The 18,758-nt window shown below is 43.3% G+C and overlaps 1 protein-coding gene across 2 annotated transcripts in view; it reads left to right on the top strand.

The window, feature by feature from the left end:
* The window catches only part of LOC139572974 (dysbindin-A-like), a 45,296-nt gene that overhangs the window by 15,172 nt on the left and 11,366 nt on the right, over positions 1-18,758 (top strand). For both annotated transcript variants that reach the window (XM_071395892.1, XM_071395893.1), the window contains exon 7: positions 1,859-1,881. In XM_071395892.1, the coding sequence (XP_071251993.1) occupies positions 1,859-1,881 (23 nt within the window). The remainder of the gene's footprint in view (positions 1-1,858; positions 1,882-18,758) is intronic.

Raw genomic sequence — 18,758 nt, 5'->3', positions numbered from 1 at the left:
GTAGACTAGAGAGAGAGAGGAGCTGATGGGTGGTTATTGTTCATCTGAGGGTGTAGACTAGAGAGAGAGAGGAGCTGATGGGTGGTTATTGTTCATCTGAGGGTGTAGACTAGAGAGAGAGAGGAGCTGATGGGAGGTTATTGTTCATCTGAGGGTGTAGACTAGAGAGAGAGAGGAGCTGATGGGAGGTTATTGTTCATCTGAGGGTGTAGACTATAGAGAGAGAGGAGCTGATGGGAGGTTATTGTTCATCTGAGGGTGTAGACTAGAGAGAGAGGAGCTGATGGGAGGTTATTGTTCATCTGAGGGTGTAGACTAGAGAGAGAGGAGCTGATGGGAGGTTATTGTTCATCTGAGGGTGTAGACTAGAGAGAGAGGAGCTGATGGGAGGTTATTGTTCATCTGAGGGTGTAGACTAGAGAGAGAGAGGAGCTGATGGGAGGTTATTGTTCATCTGAGGGTGTAGACTAGAGAGAGGAGCTGATGGAAGGTTATTGTTCATCTGAGGGTGTAGACTAGAGAGAGAGAGGAGCTGATGGGAGGTTATTGTTCATCTGAGGGTGTAGACTAGAGAGAGAGAGGAGCTGATGGGAGGTTATTGTTCATCTGAGGGTGTAGACTATAGAGAGAGAGGAGCTGATGGGAGGTTATTGTTCATCTGAGGGTGTAGACTAGAGAGAGAGGAGCTGATGGGAGGTTATTGTTCATCTGAGGGTGTAGACTAGAGAGAGAGGAGCTGATGGGAGGTTATTGTTCATCTGAGGGTGTAGACTAGAGAGAGAGGAGCTGATGGGAGGTTATTGTTCATCTGAGGGTGTAGACTAGAGAGAGAGAGGAGCTGATGGGAGGTTATTGTTCATCTGAGGGTGTAGACTAGAGAGAGGAGCTGATGGAAGGTTATTGTTCATCTGAGGGTGTAGACTAGAGAGAGAGAGGAGCTGATGGGAGGTTATTGTTCATCTGAGGGTGTAGACTAGAGAGAGAGAGGAGCTGATGGGAGGTTATTGTTCATCTGAGGGTGTAGACTAGAGAGAGGAGCTGATGGGAGGTTATTGTTCATCTGAGGGTGTAGACTAGAGAGAGAGAGGAGCTGATGGGAGGTTATTGTTCATCTGAGGGTGTAGACTAGAGAGAGGAGCTGATGGGAGGTTATTGTTCATCTGAGGGTGTAGACTAGAGAGAGAGAGAGAGGAGCTGATGGGAGGTTATTGTTCATCTGAGGGTGTAGACTAGAGAGAGAGAGAGAGGAGCTGATGGGAGGTTATTGTTCATCTGAGGGTGTAGACTAGAGAGAGGAGCTGATGGGAGGTTATTGTTCATCTGAGGGTGTAGACTAGAGAGAGGAGCTGATGGGAGGTTATTGTTCATCTGAGGGTGTAGACTAGAGAGAGGAGCTGATGGGAGGTTATTGTTCATCTGAGGGTGTAGACTAGAGAGAGGAGCTGATGGGAGGTTATTGTTCATCTGAGGGTGTAGACTAGAGAGAGAGAGGAGCTGATGGGAGGTTATTGTTCATCTGAGGGTGTAGACTAGAGAGAGGAGCTGATGGGAGGTTATTGTTCATCTGAGGGTGTAGACTAGAGAGAGAGGAGGAGGTGAACTCTGCTGTATCTGAAGGAAGCTTTAGAATGAGCATCATGTAATTATGGACTCAATGATGGACTCACTGTAGCAGCACTTTGCAGTTGTTGTTGTTAAATGAAAAGCGTGTTACAATTGAAATGTCTTCCTGTTATTCCTGGTCCTGCAGTTTGTCTTCATAGGTAGTAAAGGAACAAGCTGTAAAGACTCTGGCACAGAGGAGGAGTGACACTAGTGAAACGACTGCTTCTAACTGTTGTTCCTATTTTCTTTACAGGAAAGAGCTGGAGTCTCTCAAAGGTAAGAACCCCTCTAAACAGAACATTATTCTGTACAGTCAGTAAGGTCCCCTCTAAACAGAACATTATTCTATACAGTCAGTAAGGTCCCCTCTAAACAGAACATTATTCTATACAGTCAGTAAGGTTCCCTCTAAACAGAACATTATTCTATACAGTCAGTAAGGTCCCCTCTAAACAGAACATTATTCTATACAGTCAGTAAGGTCCCCTCTAAACAGAACATTATTCTGTACAGTCAGTAAGGTCCCCTCTAAACAGAACATTATTCTATACAGTCAGTAAGGTTCCCTCTAAACAGAACATTATTCTATACAGTCAGTAAGGTCCCCTCTAAACAGAACATTATTCTATACAGTCAGTAAGGTCCCCTCTAAACAGAACATTATTCTATACAGTCAGTAAGGTCCCCTCTAAACAGAACATTATTCTATACAGTCAGTAAGGTCCCCTCTAAACAGAACATTATTCTATACAGTCAGTAAGGTCCCCTCTAAACAGAACATTATCCTATACAGTCAGTAAGGTTCCCTCTAAACAGAACATTATTCTATACAGTCAGTAAGGTCCCCTCTAAACAGAACATTATTCTATACAGTCAGTAAGGTCCCCTCTAAACAGAACATTATTCTATACAGTCAGTAAGGTCCCCTCTAAACAGAACATTATTCTATACAGTCAGTAAGGTTCCCTCTAAACAGAACATTATTCTATACAGTCAGTAAGGTCCTCTCTAAACAGAACATTATTCTATACAGTCAGTAAGGTCCCCTCTAAACAGAACATTATTCTATACAGTCAGTAAGGTCCCCTCTAAACAGAACATTATTCTATACAGTCAGTAAGGTTCCCTCTAAACAGAACATTATCCTATACAGTCAGTAAGGTCCCCTCTAAACAGAACATTATTCTATACAGTCAGTAAGGTTCCCTCTAAACAGAACATTATCCTATACAGTCAGTAAGGTTCCCTCTAAACAGAACATTATTCTATACAGTCAGTAAGGTTCCCTCTAAACAGAACATTATTCTATACAGTCAGTAAGGTCCCCTCTAAACAGAACATTATTCTATACAGTCAGTAAGGTCCCCTCTAAACAGAACATTATCCTATACAGTCAGTAAGGTCCCCTCTAAACAGAACATTATTCTATACAGTCAGTAAGGTCCCCTCTAAACAGAACATTATTCTATACAGTCAGTAAGGTTCCCTCTAAACAGAACATTATTCTATACAGTCAGTAAGGTCCCCTCTAAACAGAACATTATTCTATACAGTCAGTAAGGTTCCCTCTAAACAGAACATTATTCTATACAGTCAGTAAGGTCCCCTCTAAACAGAACATTATTCTATACAGTCAGTAAGGTCCCCTCTAAACAGAACATTATTCTATACAGTCAGTAAGGTCCCCTCTAAACAGAACATTATTCTATACAGTCAGTAAGGTCCCCTCTAAACAGAACATTATTCTATACAGTCAGTAAGGTCCCCTCTAAACAGAACATTATTCTATACAGTCAGTAAGATGTCCTGTAAACATGCAGTCTATAAAAATCATATCTGCAGCCTATATTGTAAATGTTATACTAGGATTTTGTGAAAAGCCAGTTTTTTTTAATGATAATTTCCGTTTCACATCGTATCACATCTTCATGGTGTCTTGAGGCTTGGGAAATGAACATCGTCTCACATCTTCATGGTGTCTTGAGGCTTGGGAAATGAACATGGCAGTAGCCGTATGGGTCGTTTCTTTCACTCAGAGTTCTTCCCCACATCTGATGTGTAATTTGTCTCCCAGTTAACATCAAACAGCGTGTAGGGTTGTTATAGTCATTATTTACAAGCTTGACATTAATTAACCTCGGAGGGCGTCTTTGAGAGAGCAGATTGCTGGTTTCAAGATAGAATCCCTTTGGCACAAGCTGCGTCACATGAACCTCTACGTCATAATGAACCTCTCAGCACGTATATCCTGGTCCTGGTATGAGTTTTCATGCTACAGTGCAACGTTACATGACCCCCAATAGAATGACCCCCTTTTGACTGTCTACCGGATCATAATATGATGGATCTCCACTAAAGGGCCAGTCACTCTCTCTGAATGGGATGCAGATCAAGTCAATACAGAAGTCACTGTTTCTAGCGGTTTTGTGTTTGTGTGACAGGCGTTGCGAATCGTCCTGGAACTGAGACGCCGTCTGGCAGACAGACCTGAAAGAGAACGTCATCACGACTGTGGTTTTGCTCAACATCTCAACGTGTTTGATGTGCACGCTCATTAGTTTAATGACATCTTAACGTGAAACCCCCCCCCAGGGAATAAAATCTGTTTCACAGCTATATACACAGTATCTTCACAGAATAGCTAGTTGTGACGTTATCGAAGCAAACATGATGAGGTTCCCTTGTTGGAGGCAGATTACGGGCTCCCAGGGTGCATCCCAAAGGGCATCCTGTTCTCTATATAGTGCACTGCTTTTGACCAGAGGTCCTGGTCGTGCACTAAATAGGGAATAGAGTGTCATTTGGGACGCAGGCACAGTGAGAGTCAGGGAGGGGAGGAGAAATGGATCAACCTGACAGTGATGTGTCCTGAAAAGAGTTTGACGCTAGAAGCTTAGTCCTGTCCAGTGTCTATAATGAATCATTCATGAGCCATTCAATAACCACTTTACTAATGTGTGTGTGTGTGTGGTACTAAAAAAATAAAATAGTGATTTGGATGTTGCTATGCAGAGTTGCCTTCTCAGGATATGAATAATGGAAGGAGATCAATGAGTGTGTCTGTTGTGGTCTTTTGAACAGGTCGGCTGTTCTCTGTGAAATGTTATTGTCCATGGATATTCTCATCTGGAAATGTTACGTGGTAGAATAGATATTTATTTTTGTATAGTTAATATTCATATGTGGCTTTTATTATTTATATTTGTGACTTTTATTTCGTATTAACATATAAATTAAACTGAATGGGCCAGAATAGCAGTAAGACACAAGATTTTAGCTTGTGATTTTAGTACATTTCCTTAATTCTCCTCGCCTCATTATACATGACATTAATTTCCTGTTGTAGCCAGGATGGGAACTGCTTAGAGCACCCCACTACCTTGCTATTTATAGTTGGAGTGATCTAACACATTAGATACACCACAGAGATAATGTCACAATAAGGAGTTAAAGAAAGGAATTAGATGTGAACAGTAGTTTGTCCCCTTCAGCAAGCCAGGTAAACAACACGTCATTTGTTATATACGTTGAGACATAAATTGCAGATCTTTTCAGAGATGTATATTTTATATGTCTGTTCTCTACACTTTTAGATTTGTTTAGTCAGATTTTAAGCAGTGTCTGCATCCCAAATCGCACCCAATACCCTATATAGTGCACTATTTTTGGCCTGGGCCCAATAGGGTGCCATTTGGGATGCTACCTGGAAGCAGTGTGGTCTTGTTCAGTACTGCAGGAGCAAAGCCTTTCTAGTAGAAACAGAGCTGCTGAGCTAATGTGAGGAGATCAAACTAAAGGCTTGTGTCTTAACCGCAGATGGGACGGGCGTGACCGTGTCTTAACCGCAGACGGAACGGGCGTGACCGTGTCTTAACCGCAGACGGAACGGGCGTGACCGTGTCTTAACCGCAGACGGGACGGGCGTGACCGTGTCTTAACCGCAGACGGAACGGGCGTGACCGTGTCTTAACCGCAGACGGAACGGGCGTGACCGTGTCTTAACCGCAGACGGAACGGGCGTAACCGTGTCTTAACCGCAGACGGAACGGGCGTGACCGTGTCTTAACCGCAGACGGAACGGGTGTGACCGTGTCTTAACCGCAGACGGAACGGGCGTGACCGTGTCTTAACCGCAGACGGAACGGGTGTGACCGTGTCTTAACCGCAGACGGGACGGGCGTGACCGCGTCTTAACCGCAGACGGGACGGGCGTGACCGCGTCTTAACCGCAGACGGGATGGGCGTGACCGCGTCTTAACCGCAGACGGGACGGGCGTGACCGCGTCTTAACCGCAGACGGGACGGGCGTGACCGCGTCTTAACCGCAGACGGGACGGGCGTGACCGCGTCTTAACCGCAGACGGGACGGGCGTGACCGCGTCTTAACCGCCAATCCCTCATCCACAGTAGTCTCTGTAGAGAGCAATCCCTCATCCACAGTAGTCTCTATAGAGATCAATCCCTCCTCCACAGTAGTCTCTGTAGAGATCAATCCCTCCTCCACAGTAGTCTCTGTAGAGATCAATCCCTCCTCCACAGTAGTCTCTATAGAGATCAATCCCTCCTCCACAGTAGTCTCTGTAGAGATCAATCCCTCCTCCACAGTAGTCTCTGTAGAGATCAATCCCTCCTCCACAGTAGTCTCTGTAGAGATCAATCCCTCCTCCACAGTAGTCTCTGTAGAGATCAATCCCTCCTCCACAGTAGTCTCTGTAGAGATCAATCCCTCCTCCACAGTAGTCTCTGTAGAGATCAATCCCTCCTCCACAGTAGTCTCTGTAGAGATCAATCCCTCCTCCACAGTAGTCTCTGTAGAGATCAATCCCTCCTCCACAGTAGTCTCTGTAGAGATCAATCCCTCCTCCACAGTAGTCTCTGTAGAGATCAATCCCTCCTCCACAGTAGTCTCTGTAGAGATCAATCCCTCCTCCACAGTAGTCTCTGTAGAGATCAATCCCTCCTCCACAGTAGTCTCTGTAGAGATCAATCCCTCCTCCACAGTAGTCTCTGTAGAGATCAATCCCTCCTCCACAGTAGTCTCTGTAGAGATCAATCCCTCCTCCACAGTAGTCTCTGTAGAGATCAATCCCTCCTCCACAGTAGTCTCTGTAGAGATCAATCCCTCCTCCACAGTAGTCTCTGTAGAGATCAATCCCTCCTCCACAGTAGTCTCTGTAGAGATCAATCCTTCCTCCACAGTAGTCTCTGTAGAGATCAATCCCTCCTCCACAGTAGTCTCTGTAGAGATCAATCCCTCCTCCACAGTAGTCTCTGTAGAGATCAATCCCTCCTCTACAGTAGTCTCTGTAGAGATCAATCCCTCCTCCACAGTAGTCTCTGTAGAGATCAATCCCTCCTCCACAGTAGTCTCTGTAGAGATCAATCCCTCCTCCACAGTAGTCTCTGTAGAGATCAATCCCTCCTCCACAGTAGTCTCTGTAGGGATCAATCCCTCCTCCACAGTAGTCTCTGTAGAGATCAATCCCTCCTCTACAGTAGTCTCTGTAGAGATCAATCCCTCCTCCACAGTAGTCTCTGTAGAGATCAATCCCTCCTCCACAGTAGTCTCTGTAGAGATCAATCCCTCCTCCACAGTAGTCTCTGTAGAGATCAATCCCTCCTCTACAGTAGTCTCTATAGAGATCAATCCCTCCTCTACAGTAGTCTCTATAGAGATCAATCCCTCCTCCACAGTAGTCTCTGTAGAGATCAATCCCTCCTCCACAGTAGTCTCTATAGAGATCAATCCCTCCTCCACAGTAGTCTCTGTAGAGATCAATCCCTCCTCCACAGTAGTCTCTGTAGAGATCAATCCCTCCTCCACAGTAGTCTCTGTAGAGATCAATCCCTCCACAGTAGTCTCTGTAGAGATCAATCCCTCCTCCACAGTAGTCTCTGTAGAGATCAATCCCTCCTCTACAGTAGTCTCTGTAGAGATCAATCCCTCCTCCACAGTAGTCTCTGTAGAGATCAATCCCTCCTCCACAGTAGTCTCTGTAGAGATCAATATCTCTTAAGAGCTTCTCTTCAGCAAAAAGACCATTTTATCTCCACTTGGAAGAGCACTGTACATTGAATGTATCTTTATATAGCAAATGCCTCGGATAAGGTTAATTACCTGATCATTTGCATAGCATTATGATATGCAGATTGTACAGTAGCTCAGTGGTTCCCAAACCTTTTCACACAGGATCAAATCAAATGTATTTATATAGCCCTTCTTACATCAGCTGATATCTCAAAGTGCTGTACAGAAACCCAGCCTAAAACCCCAAACAGCAAGCAATGCAGGTGTAGAAGCACGGTGGCTAGGAAAAAGTCCCTAGAAAGGCAGGAACCTAGGAAGAAACCCAGGTTCCTTGGGGAACGCGACACATCTATTTCTATGGCCACAACCACTGGCCATGACACGTTGTTCACACGCCTCTTGTTGGCGGAGAGAACATTTTGCAGTTTTAAAGCAAATTTCTTGCAATTGTACACATTTTGCCATGTGTTCGTATGATATCTGAGTGACTCAAACATTATAACAAAATCTAAGGGCTAAAGAAACCTAGCTTAAACAACGTTAGCTGACATGGGCTAGTTGATCTGGACATTTCTGAACCTGGATGTTATAAATAGCTGTCTAAGGCAGTGGTCTAAGGATGATCAAAGGGGGGGGGAACAACAACAAGGTAATTGGCAGGTTGTTTAGTGCACTACTTCCAAAAGCAGTGCACTATGTAGAGAAGAGGGTGGCATTTATGATACAGCCTTGGTTTCCCACTATCTGTCTTTATTATTAGAAGCCCCTCCCCCTCTTGTGAGTGGTACACTCCCAGGCAGACCTCCTCTCTCCTCACCACTACAGCAGTGTCTCCTCAGCCTGGCAGTACTGCACATGCTCCCTCACAGCGGTGTGTGTGTGTGTGTTTGGCAGCACAGAAGCATTATCCGTACGAGCGAGGTAGTGTGTAACCACTCTGTCGATGCAGAATGGGGGGTTAGCTGTAGTGGTGGTGTAGCATAGCTGAGCGTCTGGTCTCGCTCTCCGCTCGGGGGCTGGGTCGTCACGATCACCAGGACACCAGTCATGTCCTCTCCAGGGAAGAGCTTCAGGAACTCCTGTAGGTTACAATGCTTTTCTCCTCTGTCTGTCTGTCTGTCTGTCTGTCTGTCTGTCTGTCTGTCTGTCTGTCTGTCTGTCTGTCTGTCTGTCTGTCTGTCTGTCTCTGTCTGTCTGTCTCTGTCTGTCTCTGTCTGTCTCTGTCTGTCTGTCTCTGTCTGTCTCTGTCTGTCTCTGTCTGTCTCTGTCTGTCTCTGTCTGTCTCTGTCTGTCTGTCTCTGTCTGTCTGTCTCTGTCTGTCTGTCTCTGTCTGTCTGTCTGTCTGTCTGTCTGTCTGTCTGTGTCTGTCTGTCTGTGTCTGTCTGTCTGTCTGTCTCTGTCTGTCTGTGTCTGTGTGTCTGTCTGTGTCTGTCTGTCTGTCTGTCTGTCTGTCTGTCTGTCTGTCTCTGTCTGTCTCTGTCTCTGTCTCTGTCTGTCTCTCGCTGTCTCTGTCTGTCTCTCTCTCTCGCTGTCTCTGTCTCTCTCTCGCTGTCTCTCTCTCTCGCTGTCTCTCTCTCTCGCTGTCTCTCTCTCTCGCTGTCTCTCTCTCTCGCTGTCTCTCTCTCTCGCTGTCTCTCTCTCTAGCTGTCTCTCTCTCTCGCTGTCTCTCTCTGTCTCTCTCTGTCTCTCTCTCTCTCTGTCTCTAGCTGTCTCTCTCTCTCTGTCTCTCTCTCTCTCTGTCTCTCTGTCTCTCTCTCTAGCTGTCTCTCTCTGTCTCTCTCTCTCTCTGTCTCTCATTTTTCTCTTGTTTTTTTCTCTATGTTATGTCTCTCTCCAGTTCCCTCTATCTTTTTGTCTGTATCTCTCCATTTTCCTCTTTCTTTTTATGTCTCTCTCCATGTCTCTCTCTCTCCCTCCCTCTCTGTCTGTCTGTCTCTGTATTAGTTATTCTCTTCATGTTTAAAGTGGAATGTCTATTTGGGGATGCTTTGATGTTGGTGATCTGTGTTACTGCCACGGTATTCTTTCAGTAGAACTTCCTGTAGCCTGGGTTGTGTGTGTGTGACTCAGTCACATGATGAACCCATGCTGTTACGCTCCTTATTGCCACAACAGTTTGTCTATTGTCAGGAAACAGAAAAGGTCCGTTTGAAGGGATGGATCTAAGTGTTAGTGACTTAGGTAACAGCAGCAATTCTACCAGTCAATAAGTCCTCTATAAATGCAGTGATTACCAGTTACTTGACTATTAAATAGTCCCTTAATATACATCACTGGTCAGGAATGTGCAGCAACGTTCTTACCTAACATGTAGAGCTGATATGCCACATTAGAATCTAATTAGAATGCCCCCACGCAGGCATAGACGGTCCGGGGTATCTGCTCTTCACTGGACTGTGAACGGTGTGTTCCTCTGCTCCGGGCGACTTGCCGTGTTGCTATGGGTGATATGCAGGCAGCGATAGGACACCTGTCTGAAATGTTTTTTTGTTGTTGTTGTAGACGTTTTACTACTTAAATCAGTCTCGGCAGCGGGAGCCAGGTGAGGAGGGTAATTCGCTCGGTGTGGGTAAAAATGCACTGGAGAAGTAATAGCAGGAAAATGGCTTAAAGTGTCAGTCTATTCACTCCTTACTTTTACGCTCCCTTCAGAGGTTATTGATTTCTCTGGCTCTTAACCATTATAGTAAAGAGGCAGTGATTTAGAGTAAGACCAGCAGGAGGGTTGTGTCCCAAATGGTACCCTATTCCCTATATAGTGCACTACTTTTGATCAGGTCTCTGGTAGAAAGTAGTGCACTATATAGGGTAACATTTGGGACTTACACTATGGCTGCTATTGCGGAGATCAATGGCTTGCTGAGGTAAGCAGTGCTGTCTGAAACCGCTATGATTGGATTAGCTGTGAGCACCACATTTGGTTCCCAGTTGTTTTGAACGTACTGTCGTCGGAAGTCAGACATTTCCAAGTTCCCAGTTGTCTTGAACACGGCATTAGTCTGAGCGGAGGGAGGGAGAGAGCAGCAGAGGGTCCGCCTCTCACGGTCCCTGCTCTCTCTTTCATTACCTCTAGTATCAAACTTTGCTGGGGTCGTGGAAGCTGTAGGGAGGCACGGTGATTTGAACTATCCGATTGGCCAGCGCAGTAGACACCGTCGATTTAGCCACCGATCTCAGAGTCCGCCGGGTTGGAGAAGTTTGTCTTTTCAGACAAATGAAATGGTTTAAAATGGGAACACTTTGCCTACCTGGTGCACCGACCGCCAACAGCACAACACGAAGAAAAGAAAAAGGAACGCAGGCCTTTATGCCTTTATCGTTGTCTTTTCTACTGAAATGTTTGGTGATCCGCTAGGAATGCCTTGAAGATGGCGATCGACCGGTTGGTGACCACTGCTTTATAATATATAGGAATGCCTTGAAGATGGCGACCGGTTGGTGACCACTGCTTTATAATATATAGGAATGTAATGCACTGTAGGGGTCTCTGACCTTTTGTTTTTCACTCTTCACAAGTCTATCAGATGAGGGTATATGACTGGATTCACTAGGCTTTACACAATGTCACCACTGGTTGCCCTCTGAAACCCCCCTAACATAGCTTGGTGTTAAATATAATTACATTTCTCTGAACATTTGATCTTGGTTCCTATTTATAGTGGTGACGCGTGACATGGAGAATGTTTATAACTGTGGAATTAACAGCAGTAATATGTTTAACAGTGGAATTAGGAGCAGTAATAGAATGTTTATAACTGTGGAATTGGGAGCAGTAATAGAATGTTTATAACAGTGGAATTAGGAGCAGTAATAGAATGTTTATAACAGTGGAATTAGGAGCAGTAATAGAATGTTTAACAGTGGAATTAACAGCGGTAATAGAATGTTTAACAGTGGAATTAGGAGCGGTAATAGAATGTTTATAACTGTGGAATTAGGAGCGGTAATAGAATGTTTATAACAGTGGAATTAGGAGCAGTAATAGAATGTTTATAACAGTGGAATTAGGAGCAGTAATAGAATGTTTATAACAGTGGAATTAACAGCAGTAATAGAATGTTTATAACTGTGGAATTAACAGCGGTAATAGAATGTTTATAACTGTGGAATTAACAGCGGTAATAGAATGTTTATAACTGTGGAATTAGGAGCGGTAATAGAATGTTTATAACTGTGGAATTAGGAGCGGTAATAGAATGTTTATAACTGTGGAATTAACAGCGGTAATAGAATGTTTATAACTGTGGCATTAGGAGCGGTAATAGAATGTTTATAACAGTGGAATTAGGAGCGGTAATAGAATGTTTATAACTGTGGAATTAGGAGCGGTAATAGAATGTTTATAACTGTGGAATTAACAGCGGTAATAGAACGTTTATAACTGTGGAATTAACAGCGGTAATAGAATGTTTATAACAGTGGAATTAACAGCGGTAATAGAATGTTTATAACTGTGGAATTAGGAGCGGTAATAGAATGTTTATAACAGTGGAATTAACAGCAGTAATAGAATGTTTATAACTGTGGAATTAACAGCGGTAATAGAATGTTTATAACTGTGGAATTAACAGCGGTAATAGAATGTTTATAACTGTGGAATTAACAGCGGTAATAGAATGTTTATAACTGTGGAATTAGGAGCGGTAATAGAATGTTTATAACTGTGGAATTAGGAGCGGTAATATAATGTTTATAACTGTGGAATTAGGAGCGGTAATAGAATGTTTATAACTGTGGAATTAGGAGCAGTAATAGAATGTTTATAACTGTGGAATTAGGAGCAGTAATAGAATGTTTATAACTGTGGAATTAGGAGCAGTAATAGAATGTTTATAACTGTGGAATTAGGAGCAGTAATAGAATGTTTATAACTGTGGAATTAGGAGCAGTAATAGAATGTTTATAACTGTGGAATTAGGAGCAGTAATAGAATGTTTATAACAGTGGAATTAGGAGCAGTAATAGAATGTTTATAACAGTGGAATTAACAGCGGTAATATAATGTTTAACAGTGGAATTAGGAGCGGTAATAGAATGTTTATAACTGTGGAATTAGGAGCGGTAATAGAATGTTTATAACTGTGGAATTAGGAGCGGTAATAGAATGTTTATAACAGTGGAATTAGGAGCAGTAATAGAATGTTTATAACAGTGGAATTAGGAGCAGTAATAGAATGTTTATAACAGTGGAATTAACAGCAGTAATAGAATGTTTATAACAGTGGAATTAACAGCAGTAATAGAATGTTTATAACAGTGGAATTAACAGCAGTAATAGAATGTTTATAACAGTGGAATTAACAGCAGTAATAGAATGTTTATAACTGTGGAATTAGGAGCGGTAATAGAATGTTCATAACTGTGGAATTAGGAGCAGTAATAGAATGTTTATAACTGTGGAATTAACAGCGGTAATAGAATGTTTATAACTGTGGAATTAACAGCGGTAATAGAATGTTTATAACAGTGGAATTAACAGCGGTAATAGAATGTTTATAACAGTGGAATTAACAGCGGTAATAGAACGTTTATAACAGTGGAATTAACAGCAGTAATAGAATGTTTATAACTGTGGAATTAACAGCGGTAATAGAATGTTTATAACTGTGGAATTAACAGCGGTAATAGAATGTTTATAACTGTGGAATTAACAGCGGTAATAGAATGTTTATAACTGTGGAATTAACAGCGGTAATAGAATGTTTATAACTGTGGAATTAGGAGCGGTAATAGAATGTTTATAACTGTGGAATTAGGAGCGGTAATAGAATGTTTATAACTGTGGAATTAGGAGCGGTAATAGAATGTTTATAACTGTGGAATTAGGAGCGGTAATAGAATGTTTATAACTGTGGAATTAGGAGCAGTAATAGAATGTTTATAACTGTGGAATTAGGAGCAGTAATAGAATGTTTATAACTGTGGAATTAGGAGCAGTAATAGAATGTTTATAACAGTGGAATTAGGAGCAGTAATAGAATGTTTATAACAGTGGAATTAACAGCGGTAATATAATGTTTAACAGTGGAATTAGGAGCGGTAATAGAATGTTTATAACTGTGGAATTAGGAGCGGTAATAGAATGTTTATAACTGTGGAATTAGGAGCAGTAATAGAATGTTTATAACAGTGGAATTAGGAGCAGTAATAGAATGTTTATAACAGTGGAATTAACAGCAGTAATAGAATGTTTATAACAGTGGAATTAACAGCAGTAATAGAATGTTTATAACTGTGGAATTAACAGCGGTAATAGAATGTTTATAACTGTGGAATTAGGAGCGGTAATAGAATGTTTATAACTGTGGAATTAGGAGCGGTAATAGAATGTTCATAACTGTGGAATTAGGAGCGGTAATAGAATGTTTATAACTGTGGAATTAGGAGCGGTAATAGAATGTTTATAACTGTGGAATTAGGAGCGGTAATAGAATGTTTATAACTGTGGAATTAGGAGCGGTAATAGAATGTTTATAACTGTGGAATTAGGAGCGGTAATAGAATGTTCATAACTGTGGAATCAGGAGCGGTAATAGAATGTTTATAACTGTGGCATTAGGAGCGGTAATAGAATGTTTATAACTGTGGAATTAGGAGCGGTAATAGAATGTTTATAACTGTGGAATTAGGAGCGGTAATAGAATGTTTATAACAGTGGAATTAGGAGCGGTAATAGAATGTTTATAACAGTGGAATTAACAGCAGTAATAGAATGTTTATAACAGTGGAATTAACAGCAGTAATAGAATGTTTATAACTGTGGAATTAACAGCGGTAATAGAATGTTTATAACTGTGGAATTAGGAGCGGTAATAGAATGTTTATAACTGTGGAATTAGGAGCGGTAATAGAATGTTCATAACTGTGGAATTAGGAGCGGTAATAGAATGTTTATAACTGTGGAATTAGGAGCAGTAATAGAATGTTTATAACTGTGGAATTAGGAGCAGTAATAGAATGTTTATAACAGTGGAATTAGGAGCGGTAATAGAATGTTTATAACAGTGGAATTAGGAGCGGTAATAGAATGTTCATAACTGTGGAATCAGGAGCGGTAATAGAATGTTTATAACTGTGGCATTAGGAGCGGTAATAGAATGTTTATAACTGTGGCATTAGGAGCGGTAATAGAATGTTTATAACTGTGGAATTAGGAGCGGTAATAGAATGTTTATAACTGTGGAATTAGGAGCGGTATTAGAATGTTTATAACTGTGGAATTAGGAGCAGTAATATAATGTTTATAACTGTGGAATTAACAGCGGTAATAGAATGTTTATAACTGTGGAATTAACAGCGGTAATAGAATGTTTATAACTGTGGAATTAACAGCGGTAATAGAATGTTTATAACAGTGGAATTAAGAGCCGTCCTAGAAGGCCATGAGCCTTCTCAATTTAGATAAAGAACCCCCATCTCTCCTCCAAGATTCCTTCAACTCAATTAACAATTCTAATCTATGCGCCTCCTTTTTTAAGGAGATTATTTGACTTCTCCTTCCCTGGGGGGGTCAATAGAGGTTGGAGGGCTCATCATTATACATTTATCCTGCTGGGGGCATTAGGCTGCGTCTCTCCTTCCCTGGGGGGTCAATAGAGGTTGGAGGGCTCATCATTATACATTTATCCTGCTGGGGGCATTAGGCTGCGTCTCTCCTTCCCTGGGGGGTCAATAGAGAGGTTGGAGGGCTCATCATTATACATTTATCCTGCTGGGGGCATTAGGCTGCGTCTCTCCTTCCCTGGGGGGTCAATAGAGAGGTTGGAGGGCTTATCATTATACATTTATCCTGCAGGGAGCATTTAGGCTCTGATCAAAAGTATTGCACTCTGGGGAAGCCATTGACACCCCTTCTCTCTCTCAGAAAGCCATCGTGTTACCTATGGGGAGGCCATCGCGTTACCTAGGGGGAGGCCATCGCGTTACCTAGGGGGAGGCCATCGCGTTACCTAGGGGGAGGCCATCGCGTTACCTAGGGGGAGGCCATCGCGTTACCTATGGGGAGGCCATCGCGTTACCTAGGGGGAGGCCATCGCGTTACCTAGGGGGAGGCCATCGCGTTACTTATGGGGAGGCCATCGCGTTACCTATGGGGAGGCCATCGCGTTACCTATGGGGAGGCCATCGCGTTACCTATGGGGAGGCCATCGCGTTACCTATGGGGAGGCCATCGCGTTACCTATGGGGAGGCCATCGGGTTACCTATGGGGAGGCCATCGCGTTACCTATTGGGAGGCCATCGCGTTACCTAGGGGGAGGCCATCGCGTTACCTAGGGGGAGGCCATCGCGTTACCTAGGGGGAGGCCATCGCGTTACCGATGGGGAGGCCATCGCGTTACCTATGGGGAGGCCATCGCGTTACCTAGGGGGAGGCCATCGCGTTACCTAGGGGGAGGCCATCGCGTTACCGATGGGGAGGCCATCGCGTTACCTATGGGGAGGCCATCGCGTTACCTAGGGGGAGGCCATCGCGTTACCTAGGGGGAGGCCATCGCGTTACCGATGGGGAGGCCATCGCGTTACCTATGGGGAGACGTCATGTAGATGTATTGTGGATGAAGAGTTGTGGTGTTGCAATATGTGATAAAAGGAGAGTGATATTTCTAGTGAATCAGAGGCTGGTTCTGTTGAGTTGCTGTTCACCATGTGGCAGATAGAAGGCATGTCTCTGATCACAGGTAGTTTCCCAGATGTAAGCCTAGTATTCCCTAGAAATGGCACCCTAGTCTGTGTATTTCCTATTGTCCCTGGTCCAAAAGTAGTGCACTATAAAGGGAATAGGGAGCCGTTTGGGGGACAGTTATTGTGGGGCCCTGCTTGGTGACAGCTGGCTGACTTCCTGCCCAGCTGGGACTAGTCGAGTTGACACACCCAGCCCACTGACAACACCCCTTTACCACAGGGGTGACTGACTGACTGTGTTCAAATGCTTTGGTAGATTCTAACGAGAAATGACCTACCTGAAAATCCAGAGCCTGTAATTGGCACCTTGGCTGTCATTTCAAGAATTTGTGAGAATCCAATGATTCAGGGTTGAAATTCTTATTTTCAATGAGGCAGCATTTCTGGGATGAACTTTGTCAGAAAATAAAGAAAATACTTAGTTCCTCAATCTGCTGTTACTTGACTTCACATGGATGTCAGTTCTTGTAAAGGCAGCTAATGATGAGTAGAGCTTGATCTAGGACAAAAGATTCACTGCAACAATATGCATCTTTAAAAAGGATGTAGCGCCTCTAGCCGTAACACAGACACTCCTATGGTGCCATAAAAGTAACACTTCCTGCTGTTCTGAGAAGTTGGTAGGTGCTTCCTGTCTTTAAGACCGAGAGAGACACATGGCTCACAGTGGGGACTAGAGCTAACTGGGACGATAGTCACGATACATGTCTGGCTTCACATAACAGTCCTGTTGTTTTCTGATCTGGAGGACACACCCTTGGGCAGGCAGGTAAATAATTAGCCTACAATGTGGGTGATATCAATTTACATTTGAGTCATTTAGAAGGTGCTCTTATCCAGAGCAATTTTCATCTTAAGGTGGTCACTAGGTGAGACAACCATGTATCTCAGTCACAGTAAGTCTGTATGTAGCCTCGCTACCTTTTATAGCCTCGCTACTGTATATGGCCTGTCTTTTTACTGTTGTTTTATTTCTTTACCTACCTGTTGTTCACCTAATACCTTTTTTGCACTATTGGTTAGAGCCTGTAAGTAAGCATTTCACTGTAAGGTCAACACCGGTTGTATTCGGCGCCAGTGACAAATAAACTTTGATTTGATTTAAAACCGTTCCTTATTAAAGCAGCTGTCAGCAAAGTTGGTGCTTGTAAGAAAATACAAGTGTGACTGTAAAGTCAAAGGTGTTAGTTCCTCTGCTGTTGTTAGTATCCTGTAGTAGTGTAGTGTTGTCTTGTTAGGATCCTGGTATTTTAGCGGTATCTTGTTAGTATCCTGTAGTACTGTACAGTTGTGGCCAAAAATGTTGAGAATGACAGAAATATTAATTTCCACAAAACTTGCTGCTTCAGTGTCTTTAGATATTTTTGTCAGATGTTACTATGGAATACTGAAGTATAAATACAAGCATTTCATAAGTGTCAAAGACTTTTATTGACAATTACATGAAGTTGATGCAAAGAGTCAATATTTGCAATGTTGACCCTTCTTTTTCAAGACCTCTGCAATCTACCCTGGCATGCTATCAATTAACTTCTGGGCCACATCCTGACTGATGGCAGCCCCTTCTTGCATAATCAATGCTTGGAGTTTGTCAGAATTTGTGGGGTTTTGTTTGACCACCCGCCTCTTGAGGGATGACCACAAGTTCTCAATGGGATTAAGGTCTGGGGAATTTCCTGGCCATGGACCCAAAATATCGATGTTTTGTTCCCCGAGCCACTTAGTTATCACTTTTGCCTTATGGCAAGGTGCTCCATCATGCTGGAAAAGGCATTGTTCATCACCAAACTGTTCCTGGATGGTTGGGAGAAGTTGCTCTCGGAGGATGTGTTGGTACCATTCTTTATTCAGTGCTGTGTTCTTAGGCAAAATTGTGAGTGAGCCCACTCCCTTGGCAGAGACGCAACCCCACACATGAATGGTCTCAGGATGCTTTACTATTGCCATGACACAGGACTGATGGTAGCACTCACCTTGTCTTCTCCGGACAAGCCTTTTTCCAGATGCCCCAAACAATCGGAAAGGGGATTCATCAGAGAAAATGACTTTACCCCAGTCCTCAGCAGTCCAATCCCTGTACCTTTTGCAGAATATCAGTCTGTCCCTGATGTTTTTCCTGGAGAGAAGTGGCTTCTTTGCTGCCCTTCTTGACACCAGGCCATCCTCCAAAAGTCTTCGCCGCACTGTGCGTGCAGATGCACTCACACCTGTCTGCTGCCATTCCTGAGCAAGCTCTGTACTGGTGGTGCCCCGATCCCGCAGCTGAATCAACTTTAGGAGACGGTCCTGGCGCTTGCTGGACTTTCTTGGGCGCCCTGGAGCCTTCTTCACAACAATTGAACCCCTCTCCTTGAAGTTCTTGATGAACCGATAAATGGTTGATTTAGGTGCAATCTTACTGGCAGCAATATCCTTGCCTGTGAAGCCCTTTTTGTGCAAAGC

This window comes from Salvelinus alpinus, chromosome 4, assembly GCF_045679555.1.
Source record: "Salvelinus alpinus chromosome 4, SLU_Salpinus.1, whole genome shotgun sequence".
In the NCBI taxonomy this organism is placed as follows: Eukaryota; Metazoa; Chordata; class Actinopteri; order Salmoniformes; family Salmonidae; genus Salvelinus; species Salvelinus alpinus.
Note: the sequence above shows the minus strand (reverse complement) of the source record. Positions and strands in the feature narration are given on the sequence as shown.